Raw genomic sequence first — 16,722 nt, forward strand, 5'->3', positions numbered from 1 at the left:
TTTTTAAATATTATATATTTGCTTCTCTGATTAAATTTACATTTATTGAATTTCAGTATTCCAAGTTTCCAACTTTTATATTATTCCTATATTATTATTAGTATTTTATTCTCAAATTAGATTTTCTTTTATTGAATTAAATAAATAAAAGAAAACAAAAAATTGTTCTCAGAGATCTTTTATAATATAACAAAACCAAACAAAAGTTTTTGTACAATTTTTTATTTTCAAAATAAAAAACTTTTTTCAAAGTTACAAACCAAGCAACGTGAAAGTCTCTCTCTCTCTAGTAAGCTTTGCTTTTCTTAAAACATATTTTGGTTAACCCACCTAAGCTGAATATGAACATTCTCTCAAGAATTAGGCATCGGGCAAGTAAAATCTCGAAGAAGAAAAGTTCAGCCGTGTATGAATTGAAAAGGAAAAGTTTCACCATTCGAAGTGTGTTCGCTTTCAAATCCATCCAGGGAGTATTTCAAGGAATTGAAGAACTGTTGCATAAATGTACCTGTACTTACAGAGGACTATGGAACACAACATCAAATGTAAAATCAGTTTCTTTACATTGAACAGATTCGTTATCTTAGTTCACGGTCTCACCGTAATATTAAGTCGCTGCAAGCCCTGCAAGTTAGTGGAGCTTTCAAGAAAGCACAGAATGCATGAATCAATGTCAAATATTAACAAAAATATAATAATAATAAAAAATGGAGAGAGTTTAAAAGGGTGAGATGTTATCGTCGACAGGTCCTGAGTTTACATCAACAGTGTAGGAACATGCAAGATAGATAAAGGTGCATTTAGTAATTTTTTCGTTTTCTACTTTGTAGTCTCAAGAAAGTAGAAACATAATTTTGACTTCTTTCACTCTGATTTAATTTGTACAAATAGACTTCAAAAACCAAAAGCTTCCAGAAGGGGATGGTAAAAAATTAATCTGTATCAACTAGCTTGTTTGCTTGTGAAAATAAAGATTATAGCTGCACAAGTATTACTTCTGCTCTCTGGGAAGCTCGCGGAAGCTGCATCAACTTTTTTGAGATACTACACCCTTCATTTGCATCAATCTCGATCAACATTTTCTCAAGAATTAGGCAATGGGCAAGTAAAAACTCGATGAAGAGAAATTCAGCCGTTGAACATGACTTGTCAAGAATAAGTCTAACAATTCGAAGTTTCAGGTCAATCCAGTCGGATTCTTTATAAAAATTGAAGAACGGTTGCATGACTTTACCTGTGCCTTCATCGGCCTATAGAACACAAAATCAAATGTAAAATCAGTTTCTTTAAAAATGTGTGTTTTTTGGTATTGAACAGATTGGTTATCTTAGTTCACAGTCTCACCGTGATATGAAGTTGCTTCAAGTTAATGGAGCTTTCAAGCAAGCACATAATGCAAGAAATCTGGTCCAAATCGTCGAAATTTATGTCAGCCAAATGAAGATACCACAAGTGCTTAATTGCTGGAGACCTCTTTGAGACCGTACCTGCAGCTAAAACCTTTGCAGCAAAAAGCTAGAAATAATAACCAACAAATACCTTCCAATACAATTGAACCACAAAAATAATAACAATAATAAAAGCATTAATTTACATCTCACCTTCAAAACAAATTTGTCTAGCATTAGAACCTTGATTCTAGGCAAACTAGCAACAAGCTCAATCAAATTGGTGGTTTTACCCCACTCTGGATTATCAACTTTAGCGTTCAGTAAAATAGTGAGCATAGTAATATTCGGGCTGTTTTTGAAAGATATCGATTTAAATTCACGACTGCCCATGAGCATCAGATATTTTAGCGCGGGAGCATGGATATTAAAATGCTCAATACCAACGCACTCCGAAATAATAAGATCCTCAAGTAAAGGTGCACTTGAGAACAGAGTTCCGAGTACGTCAGTTCCATGTGGTGGCTTGAGTATGCAGTTCCAGAGCCTCAAACCAGTCAATTGTGAACAAGAAAATATAGAAGGCGGCAGTTTATAGGCAAGAGGACTTACACAGAAAAAGGTGAGTTTCTTAATACCATTTCTTGACAGAATTAGTATCCAATGATCAATATCTGCGTTCTGATCAGTACCTATGGAGAACGGAATTTTGAGATAAAATTCCAGAATGGGACCACTGTGAAGTCGGAAAATTTTATTGATCACATTCACAAAGTTCTGTGGAATGAATGGTTTGTTTTCTATGGTCTCTTGGCAGAACTGACCGTCAAGTATGAGTCGCGGATGTGTAGCCCAAATACACCTCCACTTTCTACATAACACACTTGTTCTTGCAACATCTCGAATGGGCATACACCCTAGTATACGATCTATTAATTCTCTTGGTAGGTCACTAATAATATCCTCTGCAGCATTGGCAGCCTTACAACTGCTTGTCACTGTTTGATCTGATTCAAACAAAAAGAGAACTTAGTTCAAAGGGAATGAATGAAACTTCAATGGAATAGAAAGAAATTAGTCTAGATTTGTACATATGTTTTACTACTTTCTTCTTCCAATTTTGCTTTGAAAAGTTTACTAATTAATGCGGGAATGATATAATCACATTGATAAATCGAGAAGAGCATTCCCTATTGTTGGGAACTATACATGGGAGAGTAAAAGACTCTTTTTTCTTTCTTTCTTTCTTTCTTCCTCTATTCTCCAAGCAACCAAACAGGGCTAATGGGAAACAAATCAACATTCGCCAACTCTCCTCCTTCTTGAAGTTCTTTACTTTTTTTTCTTTTTTTTTTTTGGGATAATTCAAGTTGTTTAAACATGTGAATATAAAAACACTTATGGCCCGCTTGATTGGTCATTCAGACAACAGTTTTCTGTTTTAAAGAATTAAAAATAAAAAAATTTGTATAAAATCTTTGCTTGATTCAATTTTGTGAAAATTCTTATATAAAAGAAGTTGTTTGTTTCAGTTTTATGAATATTGTTTTCTAAAATAGTTCTCTATTTTTTCAAGTTCTTGATAACTATTTTCTGAGTGACAAACCACCAACTAGGCTCTGTGTTTTCAAAGAACTTGCATTACCAATGGTTTTGGTCTGGGATATACTGAATAGACGAATGATATGTCGAGTTGGGAATATGTCTTTTCCAATTTTCTAAAAACAGTTTTCAAGTTATGAATCTGTCTTTCCAGTTTTCTAAAACAGTTTTGTTTTTCTATGTTTTAAGAGAGACAAACCAAACAGATCCTTCCTTTTTCATTCTTCCTCAATTTTCTAGCAAACCAAATAAGGCACAGCGCTCCAATTGATAAACCAAATCAACTTTCTCTACCTCCCTCCTTCCTTTCCCTACACTTCTCAGCTACCAAACAGAGAATCCAAAGGCTAAACAAATAGAAATCACATAAAATAAATTGAACTGAACCAAAACCCAAAACATCAAAGCCCTAAATTTCACAACTATAAACTTCAATCACTATTCAGATCCAAGAAAGAGATATTCGGGACTTACCCATTATAACGACTGCGCCAATCGCACCTTTTTAGTTGGAAAACGAAGTTGTAGAGACTATAGAGTTCAACTCTCATTCAAAACCCACCATAAATTCATAATTGGCAGAGATCCCAAACTCTCTATATATAGAGAGAGTATACAACAATAATAATTAGTGTATAATTCAAGTAAAAATGCACAAAAGAGAAGGTAAGTTCAACAGACGTCACAGTTTGATTGAGTGCAAGCCCTAGCCCAAAAATTAGGTGGGCTGGTCCGGAGCCCTAAATTTCCTAACTTCTGTATTAAAGCCTCTCTCAAAATTTCCCCAAAATAATAAGGTTTGTTTCTCAACAAGTCTCACACCATGTTATTTTACATAAATTAACTCTTTTTATCATTTTCAATGACTATTAAGTTTGGATGATGTTATAATTGCTAGGCAAATGATAATCTTAAAAATAAAATACTCCGAATATTTGCAAAAATATTTATAGAATTATTCATTAGCATACGAAGCATAACATATAGGGTAAAGTGCAAAAAAATCTTTCTAAACTATGAGAGTTTTGCAACTAACCTCTCGGAACTACAAAAAAAAAACCCTTAAAGTTTCAATTTGTTACAATTTACCCACTCAGTTCATCAGAAAAGAAAAAAGACAAAGCTGCCTTTCTTATAAAACGACACAGTTTGCTTATAATATCAATTTCACTTAATTTATAAAAATAAAACGACGTAGTTTGCTTATAAAACCCTTTCACCTGTATACACAAACATACATATATACATATATATATATATATATGTATGCACTGTTCATCTTCTTTGCAAGGTTAAAGTCCTGTAGCACAACGTATTGCAACCCAATCACAAAACCCACAACCGAAGGCAACGCCGAGTTCATCATCGCCGAACTCACCGCCAGCCCTTCCCCGCCGGATCCATCACAGCCGCTGTTCTCGGCTGCTGTTCCATCCCGCCAAGCACCGCCACAAGCCAAGAAAGATTTAATTAACAGTGCTTTAATTAACAAAGATTTCAGTTTCGACAAGAAGTTTTTGACCATCACCGACCAAACCGGCAAGGCAGATAAGGTTTTAGAGACCATTACCGGTGAGCTTCAGTTCCGCGGCCGCTTCCCCCTCCAGAAATTGACCCACTGCTCCTTCCAGGAACCGACCCAACACTGGTCCGGCCTCCGTTCCTTTCCTCTTCTTAACGACGATGGCTTCGCCCAAATCAGCCTCCGTCCTTGGAGATCTATCCCCTCCTCCAACCTCAACCCTCGTCACCGCACCACCACTAGATCCATCTCCTCCTCCCTTAATCCTTGTCGCGGCCACTACAACAGCACTACCACCTCCATACAAAAATTTGCCCCAATTTCAGATTTAGTGCTTGTATATATGTGTTTATATATATATATATATATATAACTTCGGGCATAGAAACGGTTTGGTCGGTGATGCACTGATGGTCATAAGCTTTTGGGTTTGGTCAGTGATGGTCAAAAGTTTCTCGCTGGAACTAGAATCTCTGTTTCGGTGACACACCTACCAACCTAAGATGATATAACTAGAAAAGTACGCCTGAGAATTTTGCCGGATGGTCGATCATTGATGCACTCCGGTTGGCTTGGTTGCTGAATCTCTTTGTTGAGTCCCTCAAGCTCTCTGTATTTTCTGATATATCAAGTAGCCCACAATATATGATTCTCTCTCTCTATATATATATATATGTTTCTATGCCCGAATCAATGACCGGAATTTGTTTGGCCGGGTCTCGCCGGATACCTCGTCGGCGCCATTTCTGGGTTCGTCGGCAGCAAAACAGACCAAATCACGAGGTTAAAGCCATGTTTGGCTTTGTTGACTGGGATGGGATATTGGAGTCAAACTGTTGGAAATTAAGGGCACTCATGTATTTTCATGCTTCTAAGGACAGTATGATATTTTTAAAAAAATAAACCAAATTTAACGGCCAATTCTCACCAGACCTTGGCCGGATGGGGTTATTTGTAACTTTTTTGTATAGTTAAAGGGATTTTTTGTAATTTTGATAATTTGGGGGTTAGTTGCAAATTTCCCCAAAGTTTAGGGGGAGTTTTTTGCACTTTACCCAAACATATAATAAAATTAACCCAATCGAGACCGATTATTCATTTTTTTTTTTTTTTATACCCCACATAAATTGTTATTTATATAAATACATTTGCTTATGTCTCCCACCCTCCAAAAAAAAAAAAAAAATTTATTTTTTATCAAAGCACTTGTTTAAAATAATTTGTGTGATCTCAAAACTCATACAAAATTCTAATTTGAGCTCAATTCTTGTCCAACAAAAATATAAATTCATTGTTTGTGGTTTTTATTAAAATATCATCATTTTATTTATATTTACATATACACAACTATAATATCCATTATATGAATTCAACAATGTCTCTCATATTAATAAAAATAATTGTCAATCATTTTTGTGTGAAGTATTAAAAACTAAAATATTGTGATACCATGATGAAAAGAATGCCAAAAGAATAATACCATTATATATACTAATATTTTTAGTTGTCTGTTGTTTGATGACAACTTTTATAACAACTACTTATCTAAGTTATTAAAGCATTTCTATATTTTGTTCACGCTAACTGAATGTGTTTTATTTAGTTAAAATATTATATTTTTCTCATAGCAGTTCTCTGTTTTGTTCCTATTAATTATGTTTTGTTTAGTTAAACTATTTTATTTTTCTCTTAGCATTTCTCTATTTTGTCATGCTAATTGTATTTTGTTCAGTTAAAATGTTATGTTTTTTTCTCTTAATATTTCATTAGGGTTAGTTTGGTTAGCATGAATTAGATAATATTTAAATTTGTTATCAGTTTGATTAGTGTGAAAGAAATTTTTTTTAAAGAAGTAAATTTTTCCTCAAAATATTTCTCACATAAAACACAGAAATTTTACATTCTCGCTGAGTCACACAATCCTTCTTAATAGGTGTCGCTCTTACGCTCCGAGCACGTTCCCGCTCTCACGCTCCATGCGCGCCATCGCTCAAATTATCATTACTTATGACTTAATTCTGCCACTCTCACGCTCCCGCTCTCGAATTCGCTCTCGCTCCCACTCCCATTTTATGTGACTTAGCATTCTTGTGAAAAATGATGACTTCGTATTTTAGTTTCTATTATGCCCATGTCACTCCCCTTCACTTCCTCCATAGACTTCGTTTCCTTCTTTTGTAAATTGCTTATATAAGAGTGTAATACTAATTTATTTGCATATAATTTTATATGTGCATACAAAATTATTTTTTATTGTATTTTTCTCCTTCCATAATTAATTAATAATGATTGAGTCATACATGCATGCTTTTAGAGAGAGAGAGAGAGAGAGAGAGAGAGTGTGTGTGTGAGTGTTGGGTGAAAAACTAGGGTTAGTGTTGGTTGATTTATTCTCTACTAATACAAGTTTTGAAATTATAATTTAATTCATACATGTATTTTTTTATACAGACTTTTCTTAACTTTAGGACTACATATATTAAATGTACCAAACTAATTTAGTTCTGACTCTACGTATATTAAATTTACCAAACTAATTTACTTCTAAGTACTTTATTTAGTTTAGACTCAACAATATATATATTAACTTCAACCTTTTATCCTTTAGATTTTCCGAGCAAATTTTTTTATTAATTAAACTTTGCATCTATAATCACATATAGCCAATTATTAAACATCATAACACAAATACTATAATTTTCATGTTTCATCCTTCAACTTGAAATTTCAATTTTGTTCATAGTGTCTTTATATTGTAATCTTATAATTAAAAGGGATAATTTTGGTGATTACAATCATTTTCTTTCCACTTTCATACTTTTCAAACTCACAAAACAATATTTTTTCCCAACTTTTTTGAAACATTTTCTTGCTAATTAAATGCACAATGAAAGCTTGATAATATCAACTCCAATTCACAAGTAACAGATGTCTCCACAAATCTTGGCCAAATCAGCAACAGAAAATATTGGAAACTTCTGTAATCAAGGGATTGACCGATGGAATTTGGCCCCACAAATCTTGTACAGAATATAGAAACTCCCAAAATCATAGGTCAATGTAATCTATATATATATACAAAATTTGTACATAAAATAAGGGAAAATAAGATTCAATTTCTTTCTCTATTTCAATTATTTTTTCACTTGACATTAGTTTTGACTCAGCCCATACTTTTAGAATATTTGCAAGAAGTAGATGGATTTGCGTTCAAGACTATCACACCTGCAAGAGTTTGACATGAAAATTAAAATGGTAATATACCAAGTGCAATAGGTTAATCCAACTCAAGCAAGAAGGAACTTTTCCATTCAATGACTGGGAATGTGAGTTCACATGAGAGCTCTTTGTCATAGTTTTTCCTTTAAAAACCAAGACCACCGAAGACATACAGTTCCACCCACCTTACACTTCATTTCTATTAAGCTAAACATTTTCTAGGACCAAGGGCCAAACGGTACTAGGCTTCTACTTTCCAAAGAGAGGTAAGGGATTTGAACCTAGTGGAGGCATATGTGTGTGAGTACCAACTAGGAGGAAATATATATATATATATATATTTTCCCCTCATTCTATCTGTCAAAAGTTTTACCAATTGACCAAGCAATAACCCTAAATTAGAGTTTATCAAGAAAAATCAACCTATTCATCTCTTAGAATGATTACAGAGTAAAACTTCTCAATTTTAGACAAACCACCAACAACATATATTAGGTATGCTGTTTATGTGGAAAAAAATTTGCCTTGGTAATATAAAAACATGCTGTAGTTACAATGAAACAGCATTAGTATAGAAAAATGTCAAATTTCCCTCTTTGCTCAACATCATATGATGATTCAGTCACATGGTTAGTTACCATATCATGCAGTACTAACTTTGCTGCTAATTGTAAAATATTGCTGGACCAACTCGCATGGAACTATTCAAATAATATTTTTGCTTTCTGGGAAGCTCGTGGAAATCGCATCAACTCTTTGGAAATCCTAAACCCTTCATTTGCATCAACCCCTGAAAGCTGAATGGACATGTTCTCAAGAATTAGGCAACGGGCAAGTAAAAACTCGATGAAGAAAAGTTCAGCCTTCGAACACGACTTGTAAAGAACAAGTTTCACAGTTTGAAGTGTGTTCACTTTGGATTATCAGCTTTAACACACGGTGCAATAGTGAGAAGAGTAAGATTTGGGCAGTTTTCGAAAGATATTGATTTAAATTCAAGAATGCCGATGAGTCGCTGTGCTTTTAGTGCTGGAGCATGGATATTTAAATGTTCAATAACAATGCAACTTAAAAGAAACAGATGCTCAAGTAAAGGGGCACTTGAGAACAGAGTTTCGAGCATGTCAGTTCCATGTGGAGGCTTAAATATGCAATTACAGAGCTTCAAACATGTCAATTGCGGACAAGAATATATATAAGGAGGCAATTTATAGGGATGAGGACTTGCATTGGAAAAGATGAGTTCCTTAATACCATTCCTTGACAGAATTAGTATCCAATGATCAATATCTGGGTTCTCATCAATATTTGTGGATGACGGAATGTAAAAACAAAATTTCAGAATGGGAACACGGTGAAGTAGGAAAATTTTATTGATCACATCCACAAAGTTTTGTAGAATGAATGTTTTGTTTTCTGTGATCTCTTTGTAGAAGTGATGGTCAAGCATGAGTTGTGGATGTGTAGCCCAAATATACCTCCATTTTCTAGATAACACATTTGTTCTTGCAACATCTCAAATGGGCATTCGCTCTAGGATTCGATCTATTATTACTCTTGGAAGGTCAGTGATTGTTAGGCGTTGAATGTTACACATTTTAGCCCCTTTATTTGCATATTTTATTATCTTAATAGTAGTTTATTTGAGATTTTACATTATTTTATTATTTTTATTTATTTTAGGGCTTTAATTGTAAAATCAGTCAAGACCAGTGATTCTGAACTTTAAAAGATGACATTCCGTGGAACCAATCAATGTTGAAGATCCAAGTCTAATTATACTTAGAAAATAGTCCAAAAGAAGCCACAAGTTGATGAGAATGGAAAGAAGAAGAAAAGGAAAAATCTTTCTTCAAAAAGGAAACTTTCGCCAAAGTTGGTAACTTGAATCCGTTTTGGTAATCTGGCTGTATCTCTCACCTCGAGTGTCAAAATGGCTAAATTCCGGCGAAGGTTGAAAGGAAATTCAAAGAGCTACAATTTTGTATTTCACGAGGATTCCCTAAAACAGCTGTTCACCTTGTCAAAATTAGCTTGGAAGCCTGTACGAATTTTGAGAGTCCTTATTTAACAGAATTTCTATGTATGTTTTCTATATGAAAAAAGGGAACTCTAGGGCTGATTTTTTATTATTTAAAGGGGGTCCTCTACAACATTGAATCATCATACAGAGGAGTTTGAGGCTGAGATTAGAGAGAAGCATTCAGAAGAAAGAAGAGATCGATCCATGGCGGTGAAGATGTCTTCCTCAACCATGAATAATTCCACTCTAGTCATGCTTTGCTAGGGTTGTGATGTAGCCCTAGCTTAGCATGCTGATTTGATTGTATTTAATTATTAGAGAACAATTTTTATCATGCATGATTGTGTAATCTATAGGATTTTTAATCGACTTTTCAATAAGAATCGGTTTTAGAGTTTTAATTCAATTACAAATATTTTTCTATCTTATCTTAGATATTTTAATCTTGTGATTGAACACAACTCATTCACTTCTTGTAGTTGTGAATGAAATGATTACACAATGGTTTTATCTGAATATAATGTTAGAGATTTGATAAATTATGCCTAGAAAAGATAAACTATACTACACCCTAGAGTAAAGTAGATAGGTAAATGGTTTATGCCAATCGAAGATAGTCCATACTTAGCTTTAAATTATATTATTTTCTAACTGAATTAATATGTGCTTGTAGCCATGATTAATTCCCTGTGCATGTTATATGATATATCTCCAATAAATTGATGCAATTGACTGGTGGTGCAACGTTAGTGATGAAATTATACCCCTAGTCCTCCTATATTTTCTACATCCTATTTAATCATTATTCTTTAGTTTATTTTATTTTTCGATTTAGTTAATTTAGAATTCAACATCACAATTCGATTATCCTATTTTCAAGTTAATTTGGAATTTAAGAAATCTGTTGACAAACTTATTTTACATAAGTCCCTTAGGTACGACACCCTTACAAGTAAACCCTATCTGCAAAGATTCGTGCACTTTGCGAGAGGAACATATAAATCTCACAACAGTGATAATATCCTCTCCAACATTCATAGTCATCCTTTTACAACGGCTTGTCATCATTGGATCTGATTCAAACAAAAGAGAATGAATGAATAGAAAGAAATTAGTGAAATGTTTAATCTATCCATTAATTTCCTTTGTACACATGTTTTACTACTTTCTTCTTCCAATTTTGCTCCGAAAAGTTTACTAATTAATGTGGGAATAATATGATCACATTGATAATTCGAGAAGAGCATCCTGGGGAACTATTCATAGGAGAATTAAAGACTTTCTTTTTTCTTTTTCTTTTCTTCCTCTATTTTCCTAGCAACCAAACAGGGCTTAACAGTCTATTAGGTAACTAAAGGGATAGAAATCACCTTCACCATTATTGATAATTCGAGAAGAGCATCCCCTATTGTTGGGAACTATTCATAGGAGAATTAAAGACTTTCTTTTTTCCTAGCAACCAAACAGGGCTTAACAGTCTATTAGGTAACTAATGGGAAAGAAATCACCTTCACCAATTCTTCTCTTTCCTTGGATGTATTTTTGGAATTATGTTCAACTACCAAGTTGACCACTCTTACCAATGATTCATTTATGATGTGACACAAAACTCTTATTTTATATCTTAAAAATGTCTAGTGACATAATAGATACCTTGATTGAGCTATTTTCATTCAAAAATTCAATTTTTACTCAAAAAAACACTACTTGAGGGCACAGACTTGTCAGGCTTTGGATTCATGTTTTAGAGTTGTTTGATAGTGGTGTTTTTATTGTTCCCCTTGATGTGCTCTATCTTTCACCCTTATTAGAACCCTTTTCTAACCATTTCTTGAGCAAGTTGGAATTGATTATTATGAAACTTTTGCTCTAGTTGCTAGAATGGAATCCATTAGAATGCTTCTGTCTTTTGCTTGACACAAACAAGTCAAAGTATATCAAATAAATGTTAAGTTTGCCTTCCTAGAATTTTGAGTCTAAATTAACTATCTCGAAACAAGCTTTCCAATGATACCAATTTCAGTCTAACTCGGGCACAACCAGAGTGGTGGGCACACTTGGTTATCTTGCACCGGAGCTCACACAGACGGGGAAGCCCGCGACAAGCTCCGATGTGTTCGTTTTTGGTGCGTTGTTGCTTAAGGTTGTATGTGGAAGAGTGAGAGAGAGAGAGTTGTTAGAGAGGAGAGAGAAAATATATTAAATATAGATAATTTATTAAGGGAGAAAATGTATTAAATAAGGGTATTATATATAAAAATGAGTAAAGTAAGGAGAATGCAATCATCAATCAATCTTCCTTGAACAAAGGCAGATTCTAAGGGACCAATTATGCGAGGAAGGATAGGTTTGAGTTTGTTGGCCAACAACTTGGATATGCCCATAGCTCGAGCTTTACCTCCAAGGCTAAAGTACTGTATCAGCGGATCGAGCACTACTACGCGAATCTGCCTAGAAATCCAACTATATGCATTTTCTTTTGAAAAATAATAATAATAATAATAATTCAAGTTGTCTAAACTTTAAGCATTATAACATTGCCGAATGAAGCAGAGGTTCCAGCCAAAAAATGAAATTTTCTTGGGAACTAAACAGAGAATTTAAGCATTATAAAGGTACGTTGTTTTTTTTTTTTTTTTTTTTTTTTTTTAGTCATTCACAGGTACAAAGGCCTAAAGTCAAGATGACAGTACAAAGACATAAAGCCAAGCCAGAAAAGGCATACAAGTGAAGCAAAACAAATAAATGAAGAACAGGCTCCGGATTTGTGGAGGAAACAGAGCCCAACACTCTGCAAACGGAATCACCACGGGAGAAAGCAGCAAACTGGAGAGACCGAAAGGTCTGGCCATCAACACGGCAACCGCTCCAAAACTACAACCACAAGGCGCTCAAACACATAAAACTCTGCACAAAATCTAATCAAGGAGAAAATGAGCAAATCTAAGCGGGGAAAAACCCAAAACCAGCCTAGCTCAGAGATCTAGCCGGAGGAGAACAACAGATTTGTCCAAGGAGACGAAAATGAAACAAACAAGAGCAGATCGAGCCGAACATAAACAAAAATGGCGTAAAAAAATACCCACGGAGCGTACTTATTCAAACACGTCGAATTTATTGCATCCGGGGTAGGCATTTAAGCAGCTCCCCACTTCCATGAAAGGGAGCAGGGAGCTCCAAAGGAAGAAGGCGACGGCTGCTGTAGAGAGAGAAAGGTAGAGAGAGGTGGGAGCGTTTTGGCCGTCGGCAGCGTTTTTGAAAGTAATGAAAAAAGTTTCACTACAATTGAAAACTGAGGTTGATTGAACATAATTACCAAGTAACTTATGGTTCAGACCATTTAACAATGGAAAATGACAAGAAAGTGCAGAGTTGGGCACATTCGATTTTAAATGTGAGTGGTGGACGACACGATGATGGCATCATTTTCGACTATCGAAATCATGTATCACTGCTCCTTAATAATTTGGGAAAGAGCCAAACCTGAGAAAAACGTACTTTAATGTTCCTGCATATCATCATTAATTTAATGGACAAAAAGTGATATCATTAACAATTAATGATTAAGCAAACTTTGGACTAAAATAAAAATGGGTTCCATTAAGTGTTTGAGGCGGTCCATAATGGAAAGCATACCTCTCCACGTGAAGATTAGCAAGCGTGGTGAAGATCAGCAAGCGGGGTATATTTACTTGTTCAAAATCATTTTCAATGAATGAGAAATTAATGTCCAAAATAAGTTGTTTGAACATGATTTAGGGAGGTGTAAATGGGTTTAATGGGAAATGCATTGTTCCGTATTGGAAAAGTGCATAAAACAAAATAAAAAAATTAAGAGGCCTATTAATAATCTATGAAATGTCACACAGAATATAAGTTTATTATATTGTAAATTTTAAAATGATCTGAAATAACTCTCGATCTAAGAGCAAGTCCAATGGTGATACTTCCGGCGATTCTGGGCTAAATTTGAAGACTGGACTGCTCCAATGGACTCTTCGAAAAGTGGACCCCATTAAGACGATTTTGATCCAAGTCTCCAAAAACCAAGATTGGTTTGGAGAATTGCAGGCCTGACATGCGAGCCAGCATCTGTTTTCTTTTTCTTTTTTTTTTTGCCTTAAAATAATTAAACTAAAGAGCCATTAAGACACTATTTGATTGACACAAACAGTGCTTTAAAAGCTTTTTTGGGCCAAAAAAGTATTAAAAAAATAGATAAAAGTGTTTTTTTTTTTTTTTTTTTAAATTATTTTTAAAATATTCCTACTGACATATAACCGTTTTAGGCACTATTTGGCTCAGCCAAACAGTGCCTTAACAGCTATATTGGCACAAAACCTATTTTTTTAATTATATTTTTTATTGTATTGTTTAAATTTATGTCATATCGTATTGTTTTTAATAATAAATATTCTATTGTTTAATTTTTTTATATGATATAGCACGTTTTAAAAATATATCCGTTAGGAAAAAGTTTAAAAATAAAATTTATTAAAAATTTAAAAAATATTAAAATATTAATATTTCTGCTTTCTATGAGGCCTTCTTAACCACAAATAATTCGCCAACTTCATCTGAATAAGGGAGTACATATTTCTCATAGAACTTCTGATCCGTGAGCGGGCATACAGTCAACAAACTAGGCATTTTAAGAAGCAAATTCCTCCTTTCCAAAACCTCGAGAACTCTAAGCCGTGGCTTAAGCCTATTCTCAATACTATAACCAAATAATTCTGTTTGATTAACAACAAAAGAGATGTCACATTTGCCCGAGCTAAGGAGAAACTGCGTCATCGCCTTAATTTTCCTCTCCGACCTAACTAAAGCCAGAGGCGCTCTCCTAAAAACTGATGAAATGTCATCTTCCGAATACCCCAAACTCTTAAAGAGGTCCAATCTCAACTCCCAATTCTCTTTACTCAAGCAACTAATAACCTGAATAGCATGAAGAAACATCTTACACTTCCTGTCAATGCCCATCTCATCAACCCTCTTGACATTTTCTCTAATGCGCGTCGTATTAAACAAGAAATTTCTTGGGATATTATAGATACATCGAGTTATTTGCGAGGAACTAATACCACAACTCTTCAAAAATTCAATATTGGGTATCATAGTTTTCCCCAAATCATGCGTCAAAATACACCCACGTTTCTTTAAAACCCTAGACACATCATCCATATTCGAACCCAAAACACTCTTCAATGCTAAAATCGACTGGACAAGCCGATTAGCAGCGCTACACGTTAAAATCCGTGGGTCAGACGAAACAATTTCCACAACATCGCTGGAAGAAAAACCAAAGTCCTGAAAAATCTTGAATTTGGGTTTGATGGTGCGCTCAAGATTTGCAGAGAGCACTCGAGGCATGCGTTTGATGAGAAGCTCGAGATGGGTATCCGAAAAGCCACTTTCCTGGAGAAATGAAAGAATCGAATCGGTCTCTTCAGACCTTTTCAGATAACTTTATGACAGAAGAGACTTTCGAAACAGTTTCAGGAGAAAATTTGTGTCTATCAATCAAGTAATCGGCCACCGCAATGGGGGATTTTGGAGAGGAAGAGAAGAAGAGGAGAGAGACGAGAGATTGGGGTTTTGTTGGGATGTGAAAAGTTCTTAAGAGAGAGTGAGACGAAACTTTTGCAGATATATATCGTCATTTCTTGAAGAATATATATATATATATATATATATATATATATATATATAATATGCTTTCTTTCAATCAAAGCAAAGAGTGCAGAGATGAGTACTTGCCTGTAAAGTGGTGAGCTTCATAGACTTGCAGTGATTCGATTTTCTCTCCTCTCTCTTGAATTGTTTGAATGGTGAACAGTGTGCCCTAGACCTAGTTTAAATCGACGCGGGGATTTAAATGTTTGATCGAGTGAAAGCCCTAGCCCAAAAATTAGGTGGGCTGGTCCTGAGCCCTAAATTTCCTAACTTGTGTACACGCTTGAATTTTGTTGCCCATTCAAGTCTTTCTCCAAAATTAGTTTGTTTCACAGTACTAAGGACTAAGGAGTCTTCAATTGGCAATCAACTTATAACATGCATACATGAAAGTTTGACTTCAAGCCTCGTCCTCAAATTTTGCAAGCAATAATGAATTCCAGACTTGAAGTAGGGGCATTCGTAGACGTTGAAAATTTTATGAATGATTTATTTAATTCGTTGACGGGTATTTGTGTATCCGTCGGGAATCAATAATGGTAATGGAGAAAAATGTGAGAGAAGAAAATAAATAATAGTTTGACTATAGAATAAATATGGATGAAGAAAGATATTACTAGTAATTGAGATTCTTTGCTAATTGGGATTCTGTAAGGATATTTTTGTCTTTTAAATTTTATCTTTCCAAGTGTAGTACAACTATAGTGACACATCACCATCGGCTTGAGTTTTGGATCTGAGTATTCGGAACAAGTATCATTTTCCTTTCATTTTATCTGCAAGACAAAATGAAGTGTGCTGGTTAAAAGCAGTTAATGCACCAATAGAAATTTAAAAACAGAAGAAGGAAATGAAATAAAATTCAATGCATGAACTCAATTACCATTATGGGTCATGAAAATGTCATGTGAAGAGTTGAGCATGGAAATTGAGAGGTGATTTATCATCCAAATCAAGCTATGAATAATCCTTATTTATTGGTGGCCATTTGGTTAAAACATGTGAATAATTAAAGATGATGTATCCAGTTATTTTTGCACCACATCAACGATTAGGATGTAATACATTCTTATTGACCATAATGGACGATTTCATGTAATGCATTCTTATTGGCCATACTGAACGACTTCGTGATTTTGCCTGAAGATGTGATATTCGAATATGAGCTCGGGAAATGCTCTACTAACTTGGTCACTGGTAATGGCTATATTATGAAGGACTCAGATTAGGACTCTTTAGGATGTAACAACATTGGGCATTTCATGTGTGCGGTGCTTTTGTGTGGATAACAC

General features: G+C 34.5%; 2 protein-coding genes across 2 annotated transcripts; both read right to left on the bottom strand.

Annotated features, from left to right (window-relative positions):
• Window positions 1-785: 785 nt before the first annotated feature.
• Window positions 786-3,740, bottom strand: LOC132274000 (F-box/FBD/LRR-repeat protein At1g13570-like). The gene is made up of 4 exons (XM_059775137.1): window positions 3,465-3,740; window positions 1,602-2,395; window positions 1,345-1,500; window positions 786-1,250 (listed from the first exon to the last, which is right to left on the bottom strand). The coding sequence occupies exons 1-4, from the start codon at window positions 3,466-3,468 to the stop codon at window positions 975-977; spliced, it is 1,230 nt and encodes a 409-aa protein (XP_059631120.1). The 5' UTR covers window positions 3,469-3,740; the 3' UTR covers window positions 786-974.
• A 10,550-nt stretch (window positions 3,741-14,290) lies between these two features.
• On the bottom strand, window positions 14,291-15,127 carry LOC132272644 (transcription termination factor MTERF5, chloroplastic-like). Its single transcript, XM_059773747.1, has one exon. It carries the CDS (start codon window positions 15,125-15,127, stop codon window positions 14,291-14,293), a length of 837 nt encoding a protein of 278 aa, XP_059629730.1.
• Window positions 15,128-16,722: the final 1,595 nt, after the last annotated feature.

Source organism: Cornus florida, unplaced genomic scaffold (genome assembly GCF_030987335.1).
Source record: "Cornus florida cultivar Cherokee Brave unplaced genomic scaffold, ASM3098733v1 CherokeeBrave_3.0.0_Hap2_Chr09, whole genome shotgun sequence".
NCBI classification, from domain to species: domain Eukaryota; kingdom Viridiplantae; phylum Streptophyta; class Magnoliopsida; order Cornales; family Cornaceae; genus Cornus; species Cornus florida.